Source organism: Suricata suricatta, chromosome 10 (genome assembly GCF_006229205.1).
Source record: "Suricata suricatta isolate VVHF042 chromosome 10, meerkat_22Aug2017_6uvM2_HiC, whole genome shotgun sequence".
Lineage (NCBI taxonomy): Eukaryota > Metazoa > Chordata > Mammalia > Carnivora > Herpestidae > Suricata > Suricata suricatta.
Genome location: NC_043709.1, coordinates 39,985,105 through 40,008,567, shown reverse-complemented (window position 1 = coordinate 40,008,567; position 23,463 = coordinate 39,985,105). Strand labels below are relative to the sequence as shown.

The 23,463-nt window shown below is 35.2% G+C and overlaps 1 protein-coding gene across 4 annotated transcripts in view; it reads left to right on the top strand.

Annotated features, from left to right (window-relative positions):
* Positions 1-18,598, top strand: part of ZDHHC17 (zinc finger DHHC-type containing 17) — a 91,214-nt gene extending 72,616 nt beyond the window's left edge. For 3 of the 4 annotated variants that reach the window (XM_029954305.1, XM_029954303.1, XM_029954306.1), the window contains 7 exons: positions 5,024-5,148; positions 6,255-6,317; positions 9,375-9,468; positions 10,546-10,629; positions 11,833-11,990; positions 12,926-13,020; positions 15,700-18,598. In XM_029954305.1, coding sequence (XP_029810165.1) covers positions 5,024-5,148; positions 6,255-6,317; positions 9,375-9,468; positions 10,546-10,629; positions 11,833-11,990; positions 12,926-13,020; positions 15,700-15,838 — 758 coding nt within the window. In that variant the 3' untranslated portion in view covers positions 15,839-18,598. The remainder of the gene's footprint in view (positions 1-5,023; positions 5,149-6,254; positions 6,318-9,374; positions 9,469-10,545; positions 10,630-11,832; positions 11,991-12,925; positions 13,021-15,699) is intronic. The other variant, XM_029954304.1, reaches the window with a different exon arrangement.
* Positions 18,599-23,463: the final 4,865 nt, after the last annotated feature.

Below are 23,463 nucleotides of genomic sequence, written 5' to 3'. Positions count from 1 at the left end.
ATCCAACTTAAGTGTTATTATGGTAATAATGAATTTTATATTGATATAAGCTATCCTAACAAGTGAGTTCTTATTTTCTATAATTCATTAAATAATTATCGTATTTGGGGCACCTGAATGGCTCAGTCAGTTAAGTGTCACATTTCAGCTCAGATCATAATCTTACAGTTTGTGAGTCTGAGCCCCACGTCGGGCCCTGTGCTGACAGCTTAGAGCCTGGAGCCTGCTTTGGATTGTGTCTCCCTTTCTCTCTGTCCTTCCCCCACTCACACTTTGTCTCTCTCTCTCTCAAAAATAAATAAACATTTAAAAAGTAATAATTTTAATCTCCTATGTACCTTATATTTATTCAGCGATTTTTGGTTAATAGTTCTTTCAGATCTGTTGCGTGACCTGGTTCTCAGAGCAATTCTTTAAGATTAGAAAAACCACACAAATCCTAATCCTGTCTTCTAACTGATGGAACCTTTGAAGTTCAGAGAAATTATGTCTTGCTCAAAGTCACATGCATTGGTAATTATCAAGAGTCTAGTATAGGACCCACCTTCTTGATGTGACAATAGTGTATCTCTAAATGTGAACATAATTTTAAGTTTTTAAACATTGCTGGAAAGCAACATGTAGAAAGAGCTTCAAAAAATCCTTAATTGGGGTATCTGGGTGGCTTAGTCAGTTGAGTGTTCAGTTCTTGATTTGGGCCCAGGTCGTGATTTCATGGTTTTGTGATCAAGGCACTTGTCAGGCTCTGTGCTGGGCATGGAGCATGCTGGAGATTCTCTCTCTACCTCTGCTGCCTCCCTTCCCCAGGCCCACCCCCCACTCATGTGCATGCATGCCTGCGTGCGTGCTCGCTCACTCTTGCTCTCTCTCTCTCTTGCTCTCTCACTCTTTTTCTCTCTCTCTTTCTCTTCCCTCCCTCCCTCTCCCTCTCTCCCTTTTCCCCCTCCTAAACAAAGAAACAGCAAACCCTTAAACATTCATAAGTAAATTATCAGAGATAACATCAAAAAAATGTATTTACAAGGCTGTTTATCATAGTACTATTATATTAGGGAAAAAATGGAAACAACCTGAGTGTCCTTCCTGAATGGGAAATAGTTTTTATCAATTAGCTATGACATAAGGTAGCCATTAAAAATGCTTTTCTAAGACTTGATGTGGGCTTATACTTAGGATATAATTAGTGAAAAAATATACTAAATTATATTTGCAGAGTGATTCTATTTTTAAAATGTGTACAGGATAAGAGTTGAAAAGTGAGTACATGTAATTTTAGCACTTGTTATCTCTTGGTGTTAGATTCATGACTGATTTTATTTTGTTTCCTGTCCTTTTATTTATTTGAAAATTTTGTTCATTGACCATTTTTCTTTTATAATGATCAAGCAACTCTGAAATTCAGTCATAGCCAGTACAATCAGTTGTTCATCATGTTAGCACCACTTGTGAAATACTGATGATAGGTTATTAGAAATTTTGTGTCTAAAAATAAATTAGTTTTCAGTCAGGTTTTAAGCTTAAACTAAAGATGGATACGAAACTCTTTTGGAACTTGGAATGACTACCTATATAAAAATGAAGACATTGCAGAATTATCATTTCCACCATCCTCTCCTATTCATTTTCCTCGTAGCAGTTTTTCTTGTAGTTTACTGTTAGAAGAATTCTTCAGTTTTTTGTGTACATTTTCTAGTTTCCTTGTGATATTCTCTAAGCTTTTTAATACTTGTCTTCAGGTATCCAGTTACCACCTTCGGTTAATTTTGACAATATTACTATAAATATTCTTGTATATCATTTGTGTGTGTGCACATTCAGGTGTCTCTGAAGTTATTAAAGATGATCTCTGATTTATTTCTTAATTCATGTGTACTTGACTACTGTGTATAATGAATGATGGGAGGGACGTCTGTGTGTCTTCCTTTCTGCTTATTAGGAAGCTCATTGCTCCAGCACACCCTTTCCTCACTTGGTTGCATTGTCACTCTTGATATTTATCAGTTTTTCTGTACTCTGTTCAGTTCATTGATCTCTTTGCTTGTGCCAGTACTGTATTATCTTAACTACTATAGCTTTCCTTCCTTCCTTCCTTCGTTCTTCCTCTCTCTCCTTCTTTTCTTCCTTCCTTCCTCCCTCCCTCCCTCCTTCCAGTCCTTCCCCTTCTTCCTTCCAGTACACAGAGTTACATCAGCTTTGGGTGTACAGCATAGTGACTCAACAGCTCTACCTTAACTCAGTGCTCACCGTTGTGGGTGTATTCTTGACCCCTTCTCCTCCTTTACATGTCCCCCCACCTCCCTACTAAAGCTGTTTCCTTAAATCATGGTATCTGTTAGGCCCAGTTTCCCAGCTTTTTTGTTTCTCAGGAATATTTTTGCTTTTCTTTAGTCCTTTGTGCTTCGGGTTAAATTTTTTGGAATTAGCTTTTAAAGTTCTGTGAAAAGCCTAATGCAATTTTAATTGAAATTCTGTTTAAGCTGTAGAATAATTTAAAGAAAAGTGAATTTCTTTTGATGTTTAGATCTTTGCCATTACCAAGTAACATAGACTCGCTAGCTTAAACAACAGAAATTAATTTTCTCACAGTTCTGAATCAGGACGCCAGCATGATTATATTCAGGTGGGGATTCTCTTGCTGGCTTCCAGGCAGCCACCTCCTCCCTGTGTCCGACAGAGCAGGGGGAGAGAGTGAGGTTTCTTTCTTCCTTTTAAATCTTATATAGCCACAGTCCTGTTAGATAAGGGTCCCACCCTTAGGAACTTGTTTAACATTAATTACCTCCTAGAGACTCTGTTTCCAGAAACAGTCATATTAGAGGCTGGGGCTTCATGAACTTGGCGGGGGGCAAAGGGGTACCTGGTTTAGTCCATAGCAGAGGGCCAGGGTGGGACTAAGGGGAATTCTGCCTTTGTCTTCTCATCTGCATGTTCTGTACCACCTAATACAGATTAAGAACACCCACCCCCAAGCAGCTGGCCTCCCCAGAGTTGTAATCTTTTCTTGACCTCCAGCTGAACTTTATGGTATAGTGTGGCTTTCCCCCTTTCTGAAGTTGTCTCTGGTATTTTGCAGACATTTGATTAATTTACTGTTTTTGTTTTATTTTGTTGGGTATTACGGTAAATCGGAGCTGCAGTTCACAGCAGGCATCAAAGTAACACCCAAGTGAATTAAAGAGTTAAATTTAAAACCATATTCCATAAATATTTAAATGAAAACATTGATGATACATACTTCTCTTTTTTTTTATCTAATTAGAAGACTAAACATAAAAGCAAAAGTACGAATTAAGTCAAATAATGCTTCTTTTACTTCTAAAATTGACAGCTTTTCTTTGCTGATGAAGATGTAGTTGTCAAACAATATGTGTTGTTAGCGGGATTAGAGATTGGTGTATCTTTTCTGGAAATAATCTGACAGTATAAAAACACACATCAAGCCTTAAATATGTTCATACCCAAAGATACTGTCCCCATAATATTTAAGGGGGCAATATTTAAAGATCTTGTGCTGAGTGCTTTGGAGAAGCAGGATAGCACAGGTGAAAAGGGCCTGGATTTTAATCTCTTCCGCCTCTAACTTCCTCGCAGCCTTGGACTATCTAGTTAACCTCTGCCTCAGGTTTGTCCTCTGTAATGTGGGAATAACCATGGTCTGTATCGTCAAGTTTTTGTGCAGATTGAATGGCAGAGAGTCGATTAATACGTGTTCCTTGTTTTACTAATGTTCATAAAAACACCATGGTCTCAATTATGATTAAAAATGCAGAATACCAAATATAAAAGGAGTTATCTGGATTGTGGAGGTATTATTTTGACCTTTATACTTTTAGTGGGTTTTTTTCTTTTAATCGGGAAAAAAATGTTGCTTTAAACCTTCAAAAAAAAAAAAAAACCCATGCCATTTGTGGAGAGTGTGTAAATTTTTGCTTTTAAGTTTAAAAATTAACTGGTGTGACCTATTATTAACGCGAAGTTCAAACTACCATTTGGAGACATCTGATCGCCACACTTTTTTTTTTTTTTAATCTCTACACTTTTAAAGACCAAATAAAGAAATTGTTTAAGTTCATCTGATATTTAATTCTTGAATATTTTTTTCAAATCTGTGGACATTTATTGAGCTCCTGCTTAGCTGTCTCACAAATTTAGTCCAGGCTGTAAGAACCTGAACTACTTATTTACATGTTACACCTTTTGAAATTGTTATAGTGAATAAAGGTCCTGCTCCTGAATAGAAATAGGCTTTGATATTCTTTGCATATCATTTACCCAGTTTTATTCTCAAGAGATTCTTAGCTGTTAATACTTCTACCAACATAAAATCTTGAAAATGGTATTTGAGTATTTCAGATATTCGCGTCTCTGAAAATTGTTGCTCTAGTGATATTATTTTTCTTAGTGTTACTTAAAATAGTTTTTGATTCCTCGTTTTTATTGATAAAGCTAGTACATTCCTTACATTTTCATTAGAGAGAAAAATATGAACGTAGAAACTTTCTGTTTTAGGCAAGTTTCTAAATAGTTTTCTAAAATTAAGGTCAATTTGTATTCAAAAAAGGCAGTGGAAAGAATTTAAAAGCAGTCTTTTAAATGCATGGGTGTGATATCTTAAATGGTAGATATATAAAGATCTTAATGTAAATAGATAAAGTAATATATTAATATAACTTTGAAGATGAGAAGTCTCTTCATTTTTGTCCAAAAGAAGTAATAGTCACTTAAAAATACTGTATTCACTGAATATTTAATGCATCACTTATTTTTTTAAAGTGTCAGATAAAATCCTACATGGTTTAAAGTTTTTAAAGAAATCACATTTTTACTTTTTCCATTCAGTTATGAACATAATTTGAAAGTATATTTATTTTGATGTAATAATAGATAAACCAGCTTGTATTTTTTTATTGGTAGGTGTTTTGTGTGTGTGTGAGCACATGTGGTAATATTTTACGGATTATAAATTTACCTGTAATAGTAATTCATTTATCATTTCTTCTTTAGATTCCTTAACTTTAGTCACATCTCAATTTTTTATTTATCCATCTTCCATTCCTTGCCAATAGTGTTGCACTTTTCTACAATTTTGGAAAATCTTGGAAGTCAGATCCAGGGATTATTAAAGCTACAGAAGAACAAAAGAAAAAGGTAGCAAGATAGAATCCAACTAGTCACATGTGTTTAATTACGAAATTATCAGTATTTATACCAGTTATTAGAGTACAAAGAAAGAGACTATCATTTAGAACATAAAGAAGTTTCAAACCAAACTGAGATTGTGCGTAACTGTTGCTCACCCTTGGTACTCCTGACTGCCTGTCCTTATACTTTCATGACATTTTAAAATTTCATGTTTGTCTCCTTTATAAGAATTGTGATTGATTTGAGGGAGGAGTACAGTATTTTAAACATCTCTGTAAACCCTCATATAGTAATGAATTCACTAAATGTTTGTTAAATGTATAACTGGAAGGCCAATAAAATGGTTGATAGTGCACATACTTTGTTTTAATAATATTTTTATACACACACATACACACACGTATATGTATATACATATATATATGTGTGTATATATATATATATATATATATATATATACACACACATATATATAATCCACACTGCCCCTCGTCTAAAGCCTAGGTACTTAAGGAAACCACATTCACAATCTGAAGGTGTCGCATAAGAGAATTAGACTGGAGGCAATTAAATTATCTTAAGAGCTATTTTATCCAGTCTCTGAAAACAATCCTGATGAATTATTCCTGTTTGCGATAGACTAAAGCACTAGCAAGTTCCTAGGGTCTAATCCCCCCTTTTCTAGGATGCAGAGGTTGCTACCCTTATTTTTGTTTACAGTATTCCTCGGACATTGCTGCTAATTGATTTGCTAGGTTTTCTTACTAAAAATCCAGTTCTGAAGATTTCAGTTCTTTATTGAATAACGTAAGTGTATTTTTGTGTCTTAGTCATCAAAACCTATATAGACCTGTTCTTAGGGTAGGTAACTTAGTTGTATTCTCAGAGGAGCATTCCCCTAAATTTAGAGTTGTTTTCATATATCCAAGAAACAAGTTCCTATATTCATATTATAATGAAATAGCAGAAGTAAATGAATAAAAGATTTTATTATTTTGAGGTGAAAACACTGGCTACTTAAAAATGAATATCATGTTTATTGATTCATATTGATGGCACTATAGTTGAATATTGTTCAGTTTGAATAAAATATGTATTTTTTTAATTCACAGACAATAGTTGAACTTGCAGAGACAGGAAGTCTGGACCTCAGTATATTCTGCAGTACCTGTTTGGTAGTATTTTATTTCTTTATTCTTTCCTTTCTCCTCTTCCCATTGCAGTGGCATAGCATAGAAAGAGTGGGGAACAAGGAGAACAGTGTCTTCTGCCGGGCACATTTCATGCCCTCCACGGCACCCACAAAGGCCTTTTAGACTGTAGTACAAGCAAAAAGATGGTGAAAAGATGGCTCCTCCCAATCTGCTTATTCCTTCTGATGGTAGACCTTGACGGTACTTCTGATTCAAGGTGCCATTTATTCATAATGAAGTACCAAAGTACTTTATAAGTAATACAATACTAAAAATCAAAGGTTTACTATGATTCTCTAATATTGTCTTCCTATGTGTTTTTAAGAAAAAATTTATTTAAAGGTCACACTGGGAAAATCTGTTAGATAACTTTTAAGACAACATGGTCTCTAAAATGGTTTGGTTTGAGTAGTTATCGCTTTTGTGTTAGAGTGTTTATGCAACTTTGAGCACTGTTTTATCATTGATATTAAAAGTTGTTATCTTTGGGGCACCTGGGTGGCTCAGTCGGTGGAGCGTCCAGCTTCGGCTCAGGTCATGATCTCATGGTTTGTGGGTTCGAGCCCCGCATCGGGCTCTGTGCTGACAGCTAGCTCAGAGCCTGAAGCCTGCTTCAGATTCTGTGTGTCTCCCTCCCTCTTTCTGTCCCTCCCCTGCTCTCGCTGTCTGTCTCTATCTCTCCAAAATAAATAAAAAATAAGTAAATAAAAGTTATCTTCAACCAGATCATAAAGAAAGATAGATATATATGAAACTAAGTAGCATTTACTTATGAGGTATAATAATACTGACATTGATTATTTTCATAGATGTCAGATTTCTATAGAATAATACTGTTTTGTGTTTTAATTATTTTCTGCTTAATTTTTATGAAAGATACATAGACTGCCCCAGTGATTAAACCAAGGTTTTCCTTTGTGGAAATGGAAATAATCCCTAAGTCATACCTAAAACTAAGTGCTCTTTTATGCTTCTAAGATATACACTATAAGTGAACTGATCTCTTAACATGTGAATAAGAAGAGAATTAACTGAGTGTGGGATTATGAAGTGAATCTTTGAAATGAAGCTTTAACTCTACAGATTCTTTAAGTTGTTTGACCTAACTTAACTCCTTGACCAAACAGTTATGATTTTGAATATTCAAAATGTATACTGCTTTACTTTTGGTAGTGACTTTAGGGTGCTGACTAGATTCTCTTGCATTTTCAGTCATTCTTTAAAAAAGGTTTTTGTTTCTGTGCTTCCAGTGGTTAATTTACAATATTGGCACCTTAATGTTCAGAACATTTTTATCTTCCACTGTTCTTTGGAGATGCTGTTTTGTTCTACAAAGCCAAGAATGAATTGGCTGATACATTTGCCATATGGCAAATAAATTCTTTGTAGAATCACTCAGTATAATTTCATTGTTAAATAAATATCTGATGGCAAGAACAAGACTATTTTTTTTTTTTTACCATTTATTTATTTTTGAGAGACAGAGAGAGACAGTGTATCAAGGGCAGAGAGAGAGAGGGAGACACAGAACCCAAAGCAGGCTCCAGGCTCTGAGCTGTCAGCACAGAGCCTGACTTGGGACTTGAACTCACAAACTGCAAGATCATGACCTGAGCCAAAGTCGGACGCTTAACCGACTGAGCTACCCAGGCGCCACAAGACTATTTCTTTCATCAAAGCATAAATGTTTTATTATATGTTGTCTTGTTGTAAGCTGTGTACTTCTGGATAAATAATTCAAACTGACAGAGGTGTCCGTCATAATATGGGGTGTCCTTCACTTTAATAAATACGTCCCTAAGAAGACATATGTAAATCAGAATTCCTAAAAATGATTTAATTACTCTGTAAGTAAAGTGAGGACCCTATCTTGTTTAGGAGCCTTTGTTCAGAACTCATTGACAAGTATCGCCCAAAGGGGAAGTGTGGCTGAGGGTTGGAGGTGGGGGTAGAGTTTGTTTAATACATCCTTATTCTTTCTCCTAAATAGCTTTAGTTTCATATCTGTGGTAAAGTATAAGTAACACTTTTCTTTAAAGTCCACAGATCATTTTAGTACATGTAAGGACTGCATAGTCCACCTGTGCTTTTTTCCTAGCGCCTCAAAATGATGTATAACCTATTGGAAACTGGTGGAGAAACAGCAGTGTGTTTTTTGAAACACCAATAAAGGATATTACAAATTTTGTTTCTGTCATGGGTTAATAACTAGCTCTTGTCATGTATCCAGCATTAGGTCTGGTAGAGATCAGTAATGAATTCTTTTATTCACTTGACTGATTCAGAGTAACATAGAGAAACATTTCACAATACTTAAAATAGTAAGACATCATAAACATGAGTTTTTTATTACTTGTCAAGAGGTAAATAATATATTTTAAGTTTTTGCAAGTAATAGGGACTGCCTAAACTTGTTAAGCATGGTGTACTTTATCAGATGGGTCATTCGGTTTGTTCAGCAGGGGAGATGCTGTACCTTAGTCTTTGAGATCTCAGGAGCCACTGAAAGAGAAGGATGTGTACACTTACTGCTTTTCGCTAGATTAACTTTGGGAAGACATTTTATTAATGACTTTGAATTTTAAAAGCTTCTTTTATTCACTTCTAACTTGACCTTCCTTTTACTAAGGAACAATTTCCTTTTATTAAATAAGGACCAGTATCATGACCATTAACCACAATCAATTTTCATTTAGAAGTGTGGAGAGTGATTTTTTTTTAATCAGAAATTTGAGGGATGTGAATTAAATATGGTGCCATTTGTTACAACAGTAAATTGGCCTATGACTCTTAATTACTCCTGTAAAGTTATGGTTCTGCACCGTTCTTAGGAGTTTATTCCACAGTAGCCCTGTCCTCTATGTCTTTGTTGTTGCAGTTGAAATTCCACTGAACAGAACAATAGTGGTTTTTGTTTTATTTTGTTCCTTTTGAAATACAGTTTTGTTTTCTTCTTAATTGTACTTTGAGAAATAAATGTTCAGCTTTCCTTTCTTCAGTATAATGCCTTTCATAATCTTTTAATGTGCTTATTAATAGATACGGAAACCAGTGAGGTCCAAACATTGTGGTGTGTGCAACCGCTGTATAGCAAAATTCGATCATCATTGCCCATGGGTGGGTAACTGTGTAGGTAAGTTTTATAAATAATTTCTAAGTATGTTGTTCATGTAAGTTATTCTAGGTAATTGATGAAATACAGTATTAAAATAGATGGTAGAAACTTCATTTCTACATCCTACTACAGCCCCAGTCTCCGAGTTATTTTTTGGTGGCAACTCAGTTGTGAGAAAGTTATAAAATCAGTGTCTAGGATGGGGCGCCTGGGTGGCTCAGTCAGTTAAGCGTCTAACTTCGGCTCAGGTCATGATGTCATGGTTCGTGGGTTTGAGCCCCGCGTCGGGCTCTGTGCTGACAGCTCAGAGCCTGGAGCCTGCTTCTGATTCTGTGTGTCCCTCTTTCTCTGCCCCTCCCCTGCTCATGATCTTTCTCTGTCTCTCAAAAATAAATAAAAAACAAAAAATTTTTTTAAATAAAATAAAATCAGTGTCTAGGAATGATTGATACTTCTCTATGAATTCTTTCTGGTGCCTACTCTTTCCTGCTTTCTTTATTGGATAATAGTGAAATCGATAAGGAGGCAGATAGTATTATTTTTTAGTCAGCTGGAGAAAGGCAATGAAAATATTTGGAAGGATGTTGTGTACAGAAGCAGAGAGGGATAACTGTTGGAATTCTGTATACCTCTGTGTTCAAGAATGGTGTGGTAGGTGGAGGTGAACTAAGTGGTCTGAGAGATGGCCCTAAGGACTTTTATGAGGTGACAACAGGGAAACATTACAGATTGCATAACCATTGAGAAGAAGCCTTTAAAATTTTAGACTACAAATAGAATAGAGTTATTTTAAACCTCACAAAGCACAACAGTAGGTTAAAACTCAGAATTGAGCTTCATTTGGTTCATTGGGACTCAACTTCAAAATGAATGTCATTGCAGTTATCACATCTGTGTGTAGTTACAGGCATTCTCATCTTAAGACTATTAAAAAATTTATTTCCTGAAGAACATTTAATCAAATAAGTAATGTATATGATTATAGTCTAAATTGTATCACACCTTTCATGGCATTTGTCTACCCCCATCCCCAAAAGGTATATTTCCAGTTGTTTTTTCTTAGCTGAAAAAAGTTGCTTCTGTGTTGTTCTTTAGGTGCAGGCAACCATAGATACTTTATGGGCTACTTATTCTTCTTGCTTTTTATGATCTGCTGGATGATTTATGGTTGTATTTCTTGTGAGTACAATTAGCTTTTTTACCTTCCTAAGACAAATATTTGTATCCTTTTACTTACCGTATTAACAAAATAAAATGGTGATGAGTCTTTTAATTAAAAATTATGGTTTTGGACACCTTACTGCAATGAAACATAAGGAAAAAATAGATACAGAACTATAAGCATATTCTGAACAGAACAGATTTATCAGTTAATTACCTTTAAAATGTGTATTCTCTGAAAAACATGTTAGCTTAATAGGCTTTGAAAAGCTTCTGGGTTAAGTATACCAATATTTTTCACATCACGTGCTTGCCTTACTCTAGTAGCTTATATATTTTGTGACTGTGCTAGTTGCTCTTCCTTACCAAACAGTTGGGAAAATATAGTTAACTTTGCACGGAACTTGAAATACTTTGAAAAGTAAGGTGTAATTATTGCCTATTAGAGAATATTAAAAGTTAACTCTTTTAAGAATAAGTTGCCATGTGGGTATAGAGGAAATGATGAGTTTTTTTTTACATTGAGAACATGATTTGAGAAGGGTTTAAATGAAGACATTAGTTACTATGCTTCAGGGCTTGGTGGTACTTAGCATAATATTTATTATATCCTGGCTTAAAAATAGCATTTGGGAGGATGGTTTCCCAGTCCTCCTCTTCCCACAGATATTAAGAATAATGTCTGTTATTGCCCTAAAGAAAAAGGAGCTTAATAGAGATTAATAGAAATATTTGGTCAAAGATCTTGACCTAACTTCTGGCCCAACACACCAGAGAGAGAACATGGCCTGTAAGCAGCGGTAGTTTTTGGCAGCAGCTCTCAAAGAGGAGACTTTTGTTTTGGAAAAAGCCCCCCTCACTGAGGTGATCTTGTTGTGTTTATTATATGCTCTCCCCTCCCCCAAATTTTCACTTATATGCTTATCATCTTTGTATAAAGATGGTAACCATTATATGTAGGCAGTGCCAATCAAAAACTATACTGTTTAAGTACAGTCTTTTTTTTTTTTAAGTTTGCAGCTTTGTCCATTTCTGTCTTTGCTCTGGTTTTTTCATTAACGTATACAGGAATTATTTAAGAGTATAAACAATTTGCATTGAAAGTTATTGGATAAATCTAGACTTTTGGATCATGTTTTCTAAGTGGTACCTGTTGTAGTTGTCTTCACAAGGTGGTTGGATGATTATTGAGTAAATGTGAAACTTTTGTTCTCCTTTTAGACTGGGGACTCCACTGTGAGACCACTTACACCAAGGATGGATTCTGGACCTATATCACTCAAATTGCTACATGTTCACCTTGGATGTTTTGGATGTTTCTGAACAGTATTTTTCATTTCATGTGGGTGGCTGTGTTACTCATGTGTCAGATGTACCAGGTATGTGCAAGCGCATGACTGGTTCTTCAGTGCACTAGCAGCTCTTAAAACTCCATTTCTTGTTCAAAGATGGTAATGCATTCTCCTTCTAAAAAATCCTGCTTTCCAGGGATGAAAAATTTCAATTTTCTTTCCTTACTCTTCCTTTACTCTTTCTTTTCTTTTCTAGCTTCCCTTTCCCTCCCCCTCTCCTTCTTATAGTATGAACTTTCTTCTTACATTATGAACTGTCAATACTACTTGTGACAAAATTTATTTCTCTTGTTCCTGATTCAGCTATATCTAGTTGGGTATAGGAGTGAGCTAAGATTGATGATGCCATTAGTTTTGTGTTTATTCATAATGTTTTATTACCTGTAAATATCAGTATTTATTCAAGAGCCTTTTTTTTAAAGTAAGGATTTTTTAAAGCACATTTTTATTTTTTTAATTATTTTTTATGTTTTTTATTTATTTTTGAGAGAGAGAGACAGCATGAACAGGGGAGGGTCAGAGAGAGAGGAAGGTACAGAATCTGAAGCAGGCTCCAGGTTTTGAGCTAGCTGTCAGCACAGAGCCCAACGCGGGGCTCAAACCCACAAACTCTGAGATCATGACCTGAGCTGAAGTCGAACACTCAACTGGCTGAGCCACTCAGGCGCCCCTAAAGCACATTTTTAAAGGAACTCATGGAGAGCTCCTTGTGTGTACATAGTGTTCATCTCTCCCCTGCCTATTGCCAAATAATCTGTGCTTTAAACATTTTTCCTGTTTGGCTACTTTTCACCAGAGTCAAAGTGATATCATGTAAACTAGCTTGATGATCTCTTAATGGAAAAACAAAAACAAACCATCATTTTTTCTCCATCCTGGTCCCCTCAAGAGTTAACTTATTTTACATTAAAACTCCTTTTACACCAGAAAGAGTTAATGGTTTGCTTTCTCTTACCTCTTAGATATCATGTTTAGGTATCACTACAAATGAAAGAATGAATGCCAGAAGATATAAGCACTTTAAAGTCACAACAACATCTATTGAAAGCCCATTCAAGTACGTACGTGTTTCTAAATTTAATATTTTCTTTTGGCTTATAAAATTCCTTACTAACCAGACTTAGCAAATATCTAATGAATACATCAAAGAGAAATATTTTCTTTAGAGGTATGTCAATAGGATATGGAACAGGGAATTTTTCTTTTGCTTAGCAACATGTAAAATAGCTTAGAAATCCTAATGAATTCTAAGATTTCAGCCAAACATAGCATTGGTTAGTTTAGAATTCATCATAACTGCATATGAATTTGTAATATTTTTTTCTTAATTGCCCAATTCAGACTCTGTTAATCTACTAACATTTGGTTTAAGCATAAGCCTTTAACATTAACATACAGCTTTAACATTGCTGTAAGTTTTTACAAATTTTCATTGATAAATGAATGTATCCAGAGTATTGACATATGATTTTTAAAATCTAATCAATTGAAATTTGTAGTTAGGGAAATTTTCTAGACTCTAGGGCAGCAGCCTTTCAGTGTGAATTATTTTATTTGTCCCTTGAATGAGAAAAATTTCCATACACATAGTTTTATTATTATTTCCTTTTTTAAATTGAAGTGTAATTGATATATAGCATTATATTAACTTCAAATGTACAACATAATGATTTGATATTTGTGTATATTGCAAAATGACCACCACAGTAAGTATAGTTAACATTTGTCACCATACATAGTTACAGAATTTCTTTTTCTTATGATAAGAACTTTTTAAGATGTGTCTTGGCAACTTTCAAATATGCAACCCAGTACTATTAACTATAGTCACAATGCTGTATATTATATTCCCGTGACATTAATTTTATAACTGTAAGTTTTTACCTTTTGACTCCCTTCACTTATTTTGCCCACATCACACCTACAGCCCTCTGACAATCACCAGTGTATACTTTATCTGTGAGCTTGGTTTTGTTTAGATTCCATATATAAATGAGATTATGTTTTTGTCTTTATCTTTCTAATTAATTACACTGTAAAGCCCTCAGAGTCCATTCATGTCATAAATGGCAATATTTCCTTACTTTTTATGCCTGAATAATTGTATGTGTGTGTGTGTGTGTGTTGTGTGTACATATACACACCACATTTTCTTTATCCATTCATCCATTGATAAAACACTTAGGTTGTTTCTGTCATGGCTATTGTAAATAGTGCTGCAGTGAACTTGAGGGTACATATATCTTTTCAAATTAGTGTGGATTTTTTTTTGTTAGTTTCTTGTTTTTTGTTCTTTGAGGGTTTTTTTTCTTTTCAGATAAATACTCAGAATTAGAATTGCTGGATCATATGGTAGTTCTAACTTTAGATTTTTTTGAGGACTCTACTGTTTTCCTAGTAGCTGCAACAATTTAACCTTTGCACCAATATTGCATAAGAGTTCCCTTTTCTCCACATCCTCCCCAAACTTGTTATTTCTTGTCTTTTTGATAAATAGCAATCCTAGCAGATGTGAGGTGCTCTCTTATTGTGATTTTGATTTGCATTTGAAGATTAGTGATGTTGAGCATCTTTTCATGTATCTGTTATCATCTCTGTTTTTGGAAAAACGTCTATTTAGATTTTCTGCCCATTTTCTAATTGAGTTTTCTTTTCTTTTGAGTTGTATGAGTTCTTTTTGCCCTTGAGTTGTAGGAGTTCTTTGTATATTTTGGATCTTCATCCCTTATCAGATATATGATCTGCATATATTCTTTCCCATTCAGTAGGTTGCCTTCTCGTTTTGTTAATGGTTTCCTTTGTGGTACAGAAGCTTTCTACTCTGATGTAGTCTCACTTGTTTATTTTGCATTTGTTGCCTTTGCTTTCAGTGTTGTATTAAAAAATTCATTGCCAAGATCCATGTCATGAGCTTAGCACCTGTGTTTTCTTCTAGCAGTTTTATGTTTCAAATCTTGCATTTAAAGCTGTCCAGTTTTCCCAACATCATTTATCAAAGAGACTGCTATACTTTTATTGTATATGTCTGTACTTTTATGTGTATATGTGTATGTATATAATATATATTATATATTTAATTTTACGTTTAGTTTGATGCTGAAAAGTAGTAGTTTGCTAATTATATGAAATATTTAAAACTTTTGAATTTTACTCAAGCTCCTTGGCCTACTGCCTTCAGTTTTTTGTGGTGCTATTAATTATTGCATGCTTCTGGAAAGCATACAAGCCATTAAATAAAGCAAAAACAAGGGAGTCAATTGGGTAGTTTTGAGAATTCTCCCATAGGCACAATAATTACATAAAATGGAAAACTTTGACTGCTTTTCCAGAGGTGTTCTTCAAGTCCTAAAATTCCCTGAACTTACCCTTGACATTTCTTTTCTTAATTTGTTAATTTTAGGTACATTGCCAGATTCGTGCTGTTTGTAATCATTTTGTCATTTACACTCTCAGATTTGGATAGGTTTGTCTCCTTGCCAAAGAGCCACCATCAAGGAAAGGTTTTATAAAAAAATTACATAGGACACAGGAATGAAAGAGATGCAGATTTGAGTAACTTTAAACTATAATTGTGTGACTCATTAAATTATAAACAAACAGGTTCTTTCTGGCAAGTAACCTGAGTTTTTAAGTTTAGAAAAATATATATTTAACACCAAAATTATATTAAACTCATATGTCAAATTATTGTACTAATAGACTTTTTCTCTTTCTTTTTGTTGGGGGAATATTTTAGCCATGGATGTGTAAGGAATATTATAGACTTCTTTGAATTTCGATGCTGTGGCCTCTTTCGTCCTGTTATCGTGGACTGGACCAGGCAGTATACGATAGAATATGACCAAATATCAGGATCTGGGTACCAGCTTGTGTAGCAACATCTGTATCCTATGAAGCATATTGCTGAGTGGTGCCTGAAAATTGTGTCTGTCCCTGTCTCTCTCACACTCGAATCCACATTTTTGAACAATAGCATGCTATATGTAGGGCTAACAGTGAATTTTACAGTCTTTTTTTCAACACTTTATTAACAAAAGTAAACATGGACAGAACACACTGCCACTTCTGGGAAGACTAAAGATCATAAAAAGGAATTTTAATGGTTCTTAATGTGGGAATTCACTACATACTCAACTTTTTGGTTTTGTTCTCATAACATTTTTCATGAAGAAAGAATGAACTTATTCTGAACTTATTGATAGACATGGTATACTGATCAGAAATGTTCAATTCTAGCTAAAACTAAATTTATGGTATACGGTTAAATTTTATGATGCAATCTACTATGACTATTGCATTTAATTCCAGGAGAGTGGTCTTAACCTGATTCAGACTAGTATTATGTACATTTTAGAATGTACATGTAACTACTGTGATCAAAATCATGTGGTTTTATTAGGGATCTACTGTACTGTGTCTTCAAGGGCACGAGAAAATAATGTTCACAAAAATATGTGCTAACACTATTTTATTGCCATCAGCTGTTGCAGTGCTGATATATTTCTAGTTCAGTGAAATAATTTGTAGTAACCTTGCTCTGAGGTTTTATGGTCTGATAATAAAGCACTTGCATGAGTATAGTAAGTCATGTTATTTTGTTCAAACTTAAAAGCCCTACTAAGTGCATGATACACCTCATAGAATGTATACTAGCACATACTATCCAGTAAAGCATAAATTAGAATTTAATTTGATGTGCAAAACAGTCCAGTTTTTAAGAGTTGAGGTAATTTCAAGGCAGAACAAATAAGTTCATGCAAAATTCTCAGTAATCGAGATAAATGGATATACTTCTAGAATTCTGGGCTGCAAAATAAATTGTAGACAAAATAATGGAATTTAGCTAAAAATGGAGCATGATCTCTGTACATATAGCACATGTGACTAAAAGAAAAGCTAATGGTATATTCTGGTTTTTAAAAAATGACCTAGCAGAAAGAATTTAATCCTCAAGATTATTTCAATTTCCCTAATATTGAATGCTTTGAAGTTTGTTAATGCTGTCTGAAACCATTTCAGAAAGATTTTCTTACTGTTAAATGTGATGCACTGATCAATTTTTGTTGCAGCATTTCCATACTCTCACGGTGAACTGTTAATCACTGCTTCCATAAATATTGTTTACAGAGTGAGACTTGGTTTAGTCCTCCTAAGTGCTGTAGCAAATTGTGGTTCGAGCAACCTGTGGGAAATCTGTGAGAGGGAATGGGCTTGGGGGAGGGTGGGAAAAGAGCGGTCAGCCTGATGACAGATCCTAGACCAGTGTAAAGATTGTGTATCTGTATATAAATAATTTATCAAATAGTTTTCTCTTTGTGTCTGTATGTGTTAGTGTATTCAAAGCTGCTCATTTCATTTTATCCAACCAAAAAGAAAAGGGAGATAACTAATGAGCTTCTAGTGATGTTCAATATTGCTGTTAATAGGCATTATACCCTGCAAGTTCCACTGCATGTCTGATGCTTGGTAAAATTAGTATTCTCTGTAAAATGCAGATTACAGGTATTAAAGCAATCTAGTGGTATACCCGCCCCTTGCCTTAGTAAGAGGAGCAGTGAAAATGTATATAGTTGATGTTCAGTATTTCCAAGTACCATTTTTATATAGTAGTTTCTTTGACCATAAGTCACACATCAAGAAGATTACCTTTAGTGTGTTTGAGTGTTTTAATATTAGAAAATTGGCATACGTACTTTATTTTTGAAAAGGGAAAAGATGGGTGTGGGGTGGCAATAGCATTGTGCCATTTTGTCATAGAATGTAAAAAATTGGTTAACTTTACAAATGTCTCTGCTAGTTTTGACTACTAATTGGGGGGAATTTTAGATAATTTTTAAATTCAAAGTTATTTATAAAACGCTAGAATTTGTTTTAATTTTTTTGTATTTTGAGCCACTTCACATGAAGACTCAGTTGCAATTTTTATTGAATACATTTTTATTAACAGACGAATACAGTGGTGGTATTCTTGAGAGTTTGGATAAGAGTGTTGTTACCATGTTCTTTCTTTGTGGTAAAATATCCTTTTCAGCACAAAAGAGTGTCTTTCAGTTCAATAGAAAAAAATACTCTAGATACACAAGTACATGGAAAATGCTAGCAATGTTAATGCTTTCGTACTAACCATCTCACAGTGCCGGTGAGATCTAGAACTTAGAGGTGGTCAGGTGGTCAGGAGCCAGCTATGCAGCGGTGTGCCATGCCGTCCGTTTACTTAGTTTCTGAGTCAAGTCATGTGTGTGGAACCAGTTAACCCAGTTCTAAAGTTGTGTATGAAGGTGACCCTCTGGGGAATAGATCATATCAGCTTAATTGGATACTTTTAGCAAATAGGAACTTACTTCTCAGCCTGAAACATGAATTACTCTTTGGAGTTTTTTTCTTTCACATTTTTATTCCCAGGAATTTATTTGACATATTAATAGGCATAAAGCAGTATCATTATACTTAAGCTATGGATATTTTATTTTATATTTTCTTTATTTATAACTGTGCCAAGTATTATTTTGCTACTTACCATGTTAACTCTGTGGAAAGGAAAACCTGTAAAGTGTTTAATAAATTAGCTCTCCTTACATAAATTAAATCTGTTAAAATTTTGTAAAATATTAATCAGAATAAATATTGACTCTTAAGTGTGTGCTTGTTTGTTATTTCGTTCAGTACCCTTCAAAAAATTGATGAGACACTGGTAGTGGTACCTATTATATTGAAAAGATTATTCTGTATATTTATACCTGGAACAAGGATTCAAGTGGGAGGACTAGAAATTAGCAAAAGTAAAAGGTGGTGCTGGTATTTTTAAAAACTCTAATTCTGTGTCTGTGTTTATGTATGTAATTAATACTTTTTAAGTAAAAGGAGGAAATTTTTCTTTACGAATTTTGGATTCCATAGCGTAATTAGGATCCTCAAGGACTGTATGAATCTCCAAGTTTTAAATCTAAGTATTATCTAGAGACACTATGGTAAAACTTTTGGAAAAGGAAACGTGAACACTGGTCCCAGTTACTTGAAAAGCTGTGCATGATAACTTCTTTTGGGGGGGAATTTAAAAATCAGATATTATGAAGGAACCCTTTCTTGCATGTTCACGTGATTGTTTATGGTGTGAGAACCCAGTGGTATTAAATATTTTCAGATTGGACTAATTAATACTCATTTCATAACTATTTTTATGATACTTTAATACCTCCAGAGCTGAGTAGAGCTCAAGGAGCAATATTTTGAACAAGTATAAAAATGAAGCAAGTTCTACAATAAGCCATCAGTTTTCTTTCTGGATATATTTCTCCTCTTCATTGTTGACTTATATGAATCCACTAGCCCTTCCCAAGATTGGTAGATTGTACGTATGGTAAGGATACCATATTCTGAGAGTTTATAGAGAAAACTGGAATTAAATGGTACATATCAGGACACGAAATCTTAGCTTCTTGTCAAAAAGTAAATCTTCAGTTTCATAAAACTGTTGGTATAAGAGTTACTTATTAAATATCTTTATGTGACTTTGCAAAATGGAAAGTCTGTAATTCCAAGTGAGATCTTCAGAATGTTCCTTCATCTGGGTCAGCAGGTCACAATCTCCAGGAAACCAGATGTGCCTTTGAGAAAACATTTTGCCTTCGGAGTATGAATTTTTTGCTTAAATTTTACTAGAACATCTATCATCAGACATTTACTTGGATTGAAAAATACACTTTAATAGTAGTGTTTCTAGTACTCCGAAAAAGTGACCGTTTTCCATTCAGATCATCAGAAAGCCTCTATTGCTGCTGGCTTGGATCTATAGGTTTATAGTTTTTATCAAATTTGGAAATTTTCAGTCATTATGTCTTCAAATATTTTTCCTTTCCCTTCCCCCACCCTCAGAAACTCTAGGTACACAGTGATTAGATGACTTGAGAATGTCCTACAGCTCACCGATCATTTCATTTTTTATTTTTTTTTATTTTTGAGAGAGCACAGGGCAGAAGAGAAGGGAGAGAGAATCGTAAACAGGCTCCATGCTCAGTGTGGAACCCAGTGCTGAGATTAGGACCTGAGCCAAAATCAAGAGTTGGACACTTAACTGACTGAGCCACCCATGTGCCCCTGATCAGTTCATTTTTTAAATTCTCTTTTTCCCTCAGTATTTAGTTTGTATTGTCTTTAGGTCTTTAAGTTCACTTAAATCTTTTCTGTCTTGTTTAGAGCATTGTCAACACCATTTAGGGGATTTTTTCATCTCTGACATAGTTTTCACCTACAGTGTTTGATTTAGACCATTTTTTATATCTTCTATATCTACTTTTTTGAAGATATGGATGGGTACACTTATAATTTTATAAATAACTTAATTTTTAAATTTTTTTAAAAAGTGAGAGTAAGCAGGGGAGGAACAGAGAGAGAGTGGGAGAGAGAGAGAGAATCCCAAGCAGGCTTGAGCACAGAGTCCAACATGGGCTTGATCTCACGAACTGTGAGATCATGACCTGAGCCAAAGTCAAGAGTCAGAAGCCCAACCAACTGAGTCACTTAGGTGCCCCATAATTAACTTTTAATATCCTTACCTGCTAATTTTCACATCTATGTCAGGTTGGGTTGGTTTTGATTTTTCTTCATTATTACAGGTTGTATTTTCCTGCTTCTTGGCATGACTGGTAATTTTTTTTCTCTTCAAATTTTTATTTAAGATAACTAGTAATTTTTGATTTGGTGCCAGACACTATGAATTGAGTGCTGGATATTTTTGTATCCCTTTCAGGTTTTGTTGTTGGCAAGATTTATTAGGCAGGACCAGAGCAATGTTAAATTTAGGGTTAATTATTCCCCATTATTGAGATGAGCAAGAGCAGTGTATTCCAAAGCCCCATGAATCGTGTTTCCCCGTGACACCGGTGGCAATGAACAGGAACTATTCCCAGCTTCATGTGAACACCAGACTTTGTTCTAAATCTTCTGTTGGTTTTTTCTCTGGTCTTGGATGATTACCTCACATGTGCTGTCAGCACACGGCTGAAGACTTGTAAGTGGGGATAAGGTGTTGTCTTCATATCTGTGGAGTTCTTTTTCTGTACAGCTCTCTCAGGTTCCTTGACTTCTAGCTACCTTGGTCCTTCTGGACTCCACGCAGTCTCAACTTGGGGTGCCTCCCAGCCCCAGCTGTGTTTTTCCTCCTTGAACTACAGCTATAGCTTGGAAACTCTCAAAAGTAGTGAGCCTGCTAATCCTAAGCCTGATCTCATTTCCCCATCACTGCTCTTTCTAGCCTGTTGTCCAGGGCCTGAAAACTGTTTTTTCCCATGTAATTTGTGGTTTTGGTGTTTCAAGTGAAAGGGTAAATCTGGCCTGTTATTTTCTCTCTCCCTTAAGTGGAAGTCTGAGTTAATACATTTTTTAAAATTTGGTTTTAATTTCTGGTATGGAAAAGATGTAATTGGTCATAAAAAAACTCCTTGGGGTCCTCAGTAATTTAAGAATGTAAATGGATCCTGAGATTAAAAAAAAAAAAGTTTGAGAGCCAGTGGGCCAGACTCCCAGTGCTGCTTTAAAGATGTTAGTGGTTCCATGTGGAACTAAAGACTCTCAGGTTGGGGCATCTGGGTGGCTCAGTTGATTAAGCGTCTGATTTTGGCTCAGGTCATGATCTCATGGTTTGCAAGTTTGAGCCCTGCATTGGGCTCTGTGCTGACAGCTCAGGGCCTGGAGCCTGCTTCGGATTTGTGTCTCCCCCTCTCTCTGTCTTTCCCCTGCTCATGCTCTGTCTATCTCTCAATAATAAATAAATGTAAAAAAAGATAAAAATAAATTTAAAAAATAAAGGTTCTCAAGTTAAAACAGATATCTCAACCACATGCTCTTAAGGCCTTCACTATGCTAGTGTGTCCTGTGAACCTACAGCTGTGTGTCGATACAGATTGATAGCAGCAACACTTGCTAAACTTAACTAATCCTGAAGACGTTTTGGAACAAGAGTTCTAAGCCCTCCTTAAATATACCAAACCACAAGGGACTGAAAACATCCCAATTGGGTCACTGTAAAAATAAAACTATTTATTTACCATACAGGACTTTCGTAACGTATTTGGATTACTTTTGGTCTACCCTGTTGACTTATGTCCACATGATGAAAGTGATTCTCCCAGAACAGAACCTAAACAAAGCCAAATTTCCCTTTTCCACTCCTAGAATCACTGGCAGCTAATTTTACATTTTTGGACTAGCTGTGTGTTATGGCTCCCAATTTAAGAATAATTCTGAGTAGAAACCTCAAATTACTAGGCACCTGCCAACAGATATCTACTAATATCTCCAATACAACTTGGGAAACTTAGTAGGTGTGGGAAATGATTCTGTGTGGGGAATGGCTTAATATTTACATTTGGGTTATCTTTAGCTACCTAACCAACCACTCAAAAATTTAGTGGCTTAAAATGGTGTTTTTGTTCACAAATCTCTAGTTTGCTCAGGACTCAACAGGAATAGCTCATCTTGTTCCACTTGGTGTGAGCTGGGATGTTCAAAAACTTGGGACTGGAATAAAAGGCTTGCTCACTCAACGCCAGTTGATATTGGCTGATGGTCGAGATCTCAGCAGAGGCTGTGGCTGTAATACCTACGTGTAGCCTCTTCATGTGGTTTGTACTTCCACAAAACATGGCAACGGAGTTCCAAGATTAAGCATCCGAAGGGAAAGAGGCAGGCAACAACTACTGCCTTTTCTAACCTGGCCTTGTCCATTATATTGTGCTAGTTAAAAATGAGTCACTAGGTTGGCCTTTATTTAGAGGAAGGGGAATAAGTCTTTGTGTTTTGATGGGAATGTCAAAGGAATCTGTGGGCAAGTTGTAAAATACCATATACAGAATTAGAAGTTACTCTGTAACTGTTCTTCAGTTCAGCCTATCTTCATTCAGGGCTGATTAGCTTCCTCAGCCAGCTGAACAAAAAGGCCTTCACTCCCAGGTGGAACTTGCCTTCTAAGACCATGTGAGATGCTCAAGGCTAAGACGTAAGTAAATAAGCATGAATTCTTTCACCTAGTACATCCTCAATTGGTTTTTTCCCACTATGTTTCTGCTTATGTTTTTGATGCCATACATAGCACAATCCCTATGGCTTTCCAAAGTAAACAATATAGTATGTTAAAATAGGCTTTGGATAAGATTAAAATGTGTTCATTGATCATGCTGGTTCAGTTCAGTGCATTTACAGACCAGTTTCACACCTTACCCCTGAAAATTAAAGGTCAGATTGAGTCTTTGATACAAGTTTCTGGGGAAATATGAAAATATTCTGTGTATAGTCTGGCACCTCCTTTACTATGTGAGCCAGCTGAACGTGTCAGGATGGTGCAGCGTTCTTTGTTAACTTTTGCAGGATTGAAATGTCTGAGGAAGTCACTTCACTTTCCAGGATTTAGTAAGTTACCAAGTATCAGATCAGAGTGGAGTCTAAAAAATGTTATACCAAGCTTCAGGTTCTGTAGTTGTCTCTAGGTAGCTGTTTGTAAAGATCT